At 46.4% G+C, this 6,605-nt stretch overlaps 1 protein-coding gene across 1 annotated transcript; it reads right to left on the reverse strand.

Annotated features, from left to right (window-relative positions):
- Positions 1–3,051: 3,051 nt before the first annotated feature.
- Positions 3,052–6,248, reverse strand: zgc:162592 (uncharacterized protein LOC561993 homolog). Its single transcript, XM_029145415.3, has 2 exons — positions 5,379–6,248; positions 3,052–4,190 (listed from the first exon to the last, which is right to left on the reverse strand). The coding sequence occupies exons 1-2, from the start codon at positions 6,178–6,180 to the stop codon at positions 3,892–3,894; spliced, it is 1,101 nt and encodes a 366-aa protein (XP_029001248.1). The 5' UTR covers positions 6,181–6,248; the 3' UTR covers positions 3,052–3,891.
- Positions 6,249–6,605: the final 357 nt, after the last annotated feature.

A 6,605-nucleotide genomic window follows, 5' to 3' on the forward strand; every position in this document is an offset into this window, starting at 1 on the left:
ACTGTCTTTATGCATCAAATTTATGCACAGGAAGTGTGCTTTTTATATGGTTATAGTAAAATGCAATGGAGTTAAGGTCCTTACGGATATTCAGTTTGTGACAAATATAAAACCTGTACAGTAAACCCATGGAAATAATTCCTTTGTACAGTACATGTTATTTACAGACAGGGTTCACAGCAGATGATGAAAAAGGGATTAATTCTTGTTGGTGCCAGCAGACAACATGAGGAGCTGTGGTAATGTATGCAGTGCAGGGGTAAAAACTAGTTCATTTGCTCAGATAGTTTTGTTAAACATGACAGATGGTTGTGGAATGAGGTTAGTGTCAAGAACAACAAGGGACAGGCAAGCGGTGACAGTCTGACTGAGAAACAATGTTGCAGGAGAGCGCAGACGTAATTTGACATCTGTGCTTAATGTGCCAAGCATCTGGACTTAATATGGCCATGCTGGAAATTATCTCCCGGTCTGTGCAGCAGTGGTTCAGGCCAACTGTCTGACCTCTGTCAGGGCTGAGCACAGTCATCAGCGGAGGCAGGCTCCACTCACACTCACTGCTTCGTCAAAGGATGAGGCAGAGACAGTGATTGGACACGCTTTCCTAACAGCCGGTGCACCACTTCCATACATACTCACAAACGTTTAGGACGAGGGGTCAGTTCTTTGTCACCAACTCATAGACCAGACAACCATGAAATGTCTAATCTGCACTATGTTCTCCCCGTTTTAGCTAGAGCAGCCTAGATAAGTATTCATTTATACTGTTCTCACAAAGGCCACATTTCTTTAAAAAATAACTATTAACCTAACCACCAACACTGCACTGGTAGGTAAATGTGAATCTATCTTTGTGATTTGTGGTTAGTCTGGAATAATGTGGTTTTTGACCTCATATCTGCTCTCCTTAGGTAACTATTTAATAAAGCAATATCAGCACACTCCCCTCTGCTGCTGCTGCTGTGAAGAGGAGCAGGAAGCCCTGATTGAAATTAAAACCTTTCCACCTATAGCCTTCAGGAGAGCGAGCCCTTAAAAGGCTGGAGTCTGTGATTAGCAAACCACAGGGAGCACAGATCAACAACCCCTTGATTCATCCTTTTGAATCTGCTGGGACATAGGGGACTATTAATATGATACAAATCTGTACATGTAACAATTTTAGTCTGAACTCTACTTGTACTGAATCTGTTACAGGAAGACAAACATCTCAGAAATAGCACACAGAGACCTCAGATAACAAGGATATAAATGACATTAATCTATTATTTTCCACAGTAGTAAAGCCAGTCTGGAATTATTGATGTTTAAAACGTTGCCATGTCATTGTTTAAACACGAGGGGGCACTATAGCCTCAAAATGCTGCGTGTGCGTGTATAGAAATTCATCACAGGAGGCAGCGTGGTTTATCTCCAGGTTTCCATGCACATGTAACAGAAACAAAAGTGAACCACGGTCACACATGGAGGGACAGATTTTACACGAGGACGAAAAACAGAACCTGCGACACCGTCAGTGTGATAAACACTGTGGCATGATTTCAAATGCTGCCGAACACTGGAAACATCAGTGTCTGATGCAGCTTTCCACTACTTTAACTACGTCTGTGTACAAGTGCTCAAAAATACTTTAATATAAAAGCCTTTTGTCACATTCAGACCAAACTTCAGCCCTAATGTATAGAAACAAACAGTTTGTATTTGCAAATCTGTGAGGAACCCTATAATTAAATCTGTCTATTTATGAAGCCTTCGTTGAGGTGGACCTCTCCCCCCCTCACTGCATCCCCTGTCATTTCCACTAGTCACCTTCCTGAAGGAGATCTGAGCCTGCTAATGCACAACACTCCTGTGTCCGGGGAGACCTGCTCTGCAAAAATCTGAAAGGTCTGAGAACCCTTACGGATGCTGTAGGAATACATATGATCCCTGACAAATGCTCAGAGTTATTTGAAATGGCTGCTTGCACATGGAATGAATATTCAGTATTTGTTTTACGTGGAATAACCTTCAAAGTCTTTGTTTTCGGGCCATCGCAGGATGAACATGCATACACAAAGCCAATGTTAAGTTTTCTGCCTGGCCCAGGTGGACTGGCAGCTCTGACAGCTGGCTGAAAGGTTCACTCACTTCTCCACTGTTGTTTTTCTGGGAGGTACAGAGCCATGACCCGCATTAAAGGCACTCAAATGAATATGATGCATCATATGCAAGCTGAGTTATTGTAACATTTATACTGTTTGATATTCTGCTTATTTTCAATAATACTCTGTCACTCCCTGACCCGTTATCTAACATAGCACTGGTAGGTAGCAATCAGCATAATCAAGTTCAAATTATTCATCATTAGATTTTTTCTATTTGCTATACAACACTGAGTGCAAACAGAAATCCACTGACAAGTCAAATGTTTGTACAGCGTTTTCCTGTTGTTTAACTGTCAGATGTTACACTACTTATCAGATATACCCAACCTTAGCATTACCCAACATTAAAACCACAGTTGATTATGTTTTTGCTGTTCATATATAAATTACATATAAATTACATTAACACTAATTGTGTGTGTGTAGTACAGGCAGAAAGTAAAAGATAATTAAAATGTAACAATTTTTTTATTCTATCCCAGAAACACACTGCTGTGGCCCAGCGTGGACACCCAATATGACGCTAGTGAAATTCCATTTCTAGATTATGGATTAAATAAACCCTTGAATTACATTTTCCATACATTAGAGGAAGCAATGAACATATGAAATGCTATGAATAGTGCTCTCCACTTCCATTTCCAGGAGTGAGGATGAAATAATTTAATATAAAAGACAAAAAACAACTACCCAACAGCATTTACTGCAGAGTTTCTACAGTAGATGTGTGTTGAGAGAATTACAGCAAACTGAAGCAGATCTAGATGCTCTAAATGATCATTGTCTGAGAAGCTACAATGACTCACTGCCATTACGTTACCTTTGATAAATGTAATGTGTATTAGTAACTAAGTGGAAAAGTTATGAACTTCAAGTGATGCTTTAAAATAAATATGAAACTGAGTGAACATAAGGAACAATGCTTTATTTCGTAGATCACCTATAGGAACCAATACACCATATTTATTTACATTTTACTTTTTACATTAGTTACAAACATAAAAAAATATATATAGTATCTACAAAAGACCATCACCATATGTTTGATACATTTCATTTTATGGCTCACTACAGTATTCGCCATTTCCTTTCAGTAAGACACTAAGCTCCGTTCAGACAGATGGGATGCACGTTGCTAAGTTGAATACACTGGAAGATGCTCAGCAGAACATCATGGGCTTAATACCTTAAAATAAACAAGCACAGGCTTAGAAGCTAGTCGAGTTTTCTCTGCTCTGCCAAATATGGTGACCTTTCCGCGGCGTCGCTGCTTAATTACTTTCCTCCTTTCACACGGAAATGCTGTGACTTGAAGGTTAACTTCTTCCTGGTGTTATATGCCAAGCTCTGTGATGCACGGGTCAAACTTAAGGCGACCTCAATCCTCAAAGTGCTTGTTACGTAAAGTGACATTAATGCTCAAATGCCTCATTCGGACCCAGGTGCCAGTATAGGTGTCGTTTGATGAACTGACCTCAGATATTAATAAACCTGGCCTTAATGGGCCGACAGCAGCAGATTATTGATGATGAGCATTTGTGGGGCATGGGTGAGGTTGATAACTAACTGTAAAACAAGTAAAAAGGCAGTTAAGAAGGCGTCCGACAGCAAATCAGTTGAGTGTGAGACTAAAACGAAAAAAAAATCCAACAGTTCTAAATGAAGCCTGTGTCCCAGTCACAGTGTTCCCCACTGACAACGGATAAAAGCAGTACAACTGTTGCATCGTGGCCAGAGGCGCGTCCTACGCCGTGGACAGCAGCGTGCAGGTGGAGGACACGCTGGCCGAGCGCTCGTACACGCTCGAGTTGTTGTTGTCGGGGACCGCGGGGGCGGCGGGCGCCGCCGGCGCGCGGCAGCACTCCACGGCGCCGGCCAGCTCGGGGCACGCGGCCAGCGCCAGCCTCTGGAGCACCAGGCGGAACTTCCGGCGGAAGCTGCGGTTCATCCAGAAGTAGAAGATGCAGTTGAGGAAGCCGTTGGCGGTGGGGAGCCAGACCGCGGCGAACTCCAGCCACTCCGGGACGCTGCTGGCCGAGAGCGCTGCGAGCCACAAGACACGGGTGAGCGCCCGGAGTTCAGCATTCAGGGGCACAAGCGCCGCCACGAGAGAGAGAGAGAGAGAGAGAGAGAGAGAGAGAGAGAGAGAGAGAGAGAGGCGGCAGCGCTCATAAAAACCATCAACACGAACCACCACCCCCCGTGGAGTCCTTTGCTGAAAGTAAAGGCATCCGCTCCACATTTAGAGTCAGAGCTTCAAGTGCAAAATTAACTAGCGAGCGCTTTACAGCGCGACTCACGGCGCTCACGCGGCGGCTCACTTTGAAGTTTGACTTAAAGACCGTCAGCTTCATTTTGTGGGAGTTTTCACCCGCATCAGATAAATTACAGCCCCAGTTGGAAAAGGTCCTCACTTCTAAAAATACTCAGCTGTGACTCCGCGTCTTGATTACTTCAAGACAGCACATGGTCGGGGTAAATGAGAAGAGTCAGAGAAGGTCTGAGTCATAAAACAGGCCTCCAATCGCTATGTTCATGCCCAGAACGCGGACAGCCAGTTCTCTCAGTCCCAGTTCAAGAATTTGTAGAGGGCAATGTGTCAGTTTTGATAAAGGCCAATTCCTTTGGAATATTCAAATACCTTGTTGTTTTTTTTACTTCCTGCTGTAGCTTTGATGCCACACATTTAATCTAAGCATAAGACTTACAGTGATAGAAGTTTGCTTTGCTTGGCCCTTTTTCTTAGATTTAAAGCATGAGAACTATTAGAGTAAAAGAAAAAACCCACTGCAGTGAAAAAGTCTGAGTCACACCTTCCTCCATGGGCCTAAGTGACCATTGCATAGTTCCTCTGCTTCTTACATCACTGAGGAGGACAGGGCCCATGTATTGGTCAGCCTGAACCATCCTGGACGTCAACAGGATTCATTTACGTCACCATTTTACGCTTGCTTTCGCCTCCATTGTGATGTATTGAGAATCCAGGTTTGAGCGTTAAAGCAGGGCTTTGTTAGTGCGTTAGGACAGATTCAGTGCGGTGATTGACATTTCAGCATTAGACTGAGCTCAGTGGTTCCTGGGAGCGTAAAACGCACAAAATGTGGTAAATGTGCCAAACTAGAGTGTTTTTCTTTTACCTATGAATTATGCAGGTAATATGTTCACCAATAATGTCAGGGTTTTTTATATTAAAGAGGTGCCACCCCCCCCCACACGCAGTTCAGGCCTTACCATTGTAGATCATAGCTGCCATGCACGGAGTCCAACAGGCGTAGTAGGCTGCCATGACGGGCACGAGCACGCGCGCCGCGACGTTGTGTCGGCTGCGACGCGCAAAGCAGTACTTGCGCATCTTCAGCCGCTGCCTCCGGGCCGCGCACCAAATCCGCAGGTTGGCGTACGTCATGACGAGGGAGCACGGGAAGAAGATGACGCACGTCAGGCCCAGCGAGTAGCCCGCGTTCGTGGAGTAGGACGGGTTGCACACGAGGGACGCCGTGGAGAAGTGGACCTCGATGATGCCGCGCGGGAACGAGATGGGCGACAGCACGACGGGGGGGAAGCACCAGGCGAAGGCGATGAGCAGCAGCGTCCGCCTCCTCGTCAGCAGCAGCGAGTACTGCAGCGGGTAGAACACGGCCACGTAGCGCTCCAGGCTGATGGTGGCCAGCGTGTACATGCACGTGGAGTACACCGTGGCGTTGCAGAAGGCCACGACGTGGCAGAGCGCGTCCGGGCCCTCCGTGTAGTCCTTCAGCAGACTCACCCACAGGTTGAGGGGCATGACCAGCAGGCCGAACGCGGAGTCCGCGGCCGTGAGGGACAGGAGGAAGTACCGGGAGTTCCTGGACCAGCCGGCCACGGAGGAGGAGATCACGAGCAGCACGGCGACGTTGCCCAGCGTGATCATGACGCCCAGGACGCTGATGATGCCCACCTTGACGGAGCGGTGCGCCAGCTCCTGCGCTCTCTGCAGGTCGGCGCCGGACAGGTTGGAGAGGCCGTGGGCGGAGAGGTTGGGCGCCGGCAGCATGTTCCCTCACAGCGGCACGCGCGCGAGCGGGTCCGAGAAGCGCGTGGGCGCCATTGCGAGGGGGGGGGGGGGGGGCGCGGCGGCCGTTTCCAGCTACTGCCGCAATCAGCGGCGCACCTGGACGAATTAGCGCTGGGCGGAACCAGTCCATTAAAAAACACACGTGGGGTCGCAACAGTGTGTCGATAATAACTCAGCATTTTTAATTATAAGGTTCCTGGATAGTGTGTTTTTACCTTATAATTAAGATTTTGCCCATTATGGGCATGGAGTCATATTTTATGCTTCATACCAGTTCCTCACTGGAATATAGTAAACGTCATCAGCCACTAGGGATGAAAAAATTGACATTGATTGATTTCAGACACTGAAATTAAGTGATCTCCTGCTTTCAAATGTATAAGTTAAAATATCGAAACACTGCA

This window comes from Betta splendens, chromosome 3 (assembly GCF_900634795.4).
Source record: "Betta splendens chromosome 3, fBetSpl5.4, whole genome shotgun sequence".
NCBI lineage: Eukaryota > Metazoa > Chordata > Actinopteri > Anabantiformes > Osphronemidae > Betta > Betta splendens.

Coding starts and splice junctions, on each gene's coding strand:
- zgc:162592 (XM_029145415.3), bottom strand. CDS start 6,180: ATGCTGCCGGCGCCCAACCTCTCCGCCCACGGCCTCTCCAACCTGTCC. Junction 4,191..5,378: donor GGCAGCTATGATCTACAATG/GTAAGGCCTGAA, acceptor TGTGGCTCGCAG/CGCTCTCGGCCAGCAGCGTC.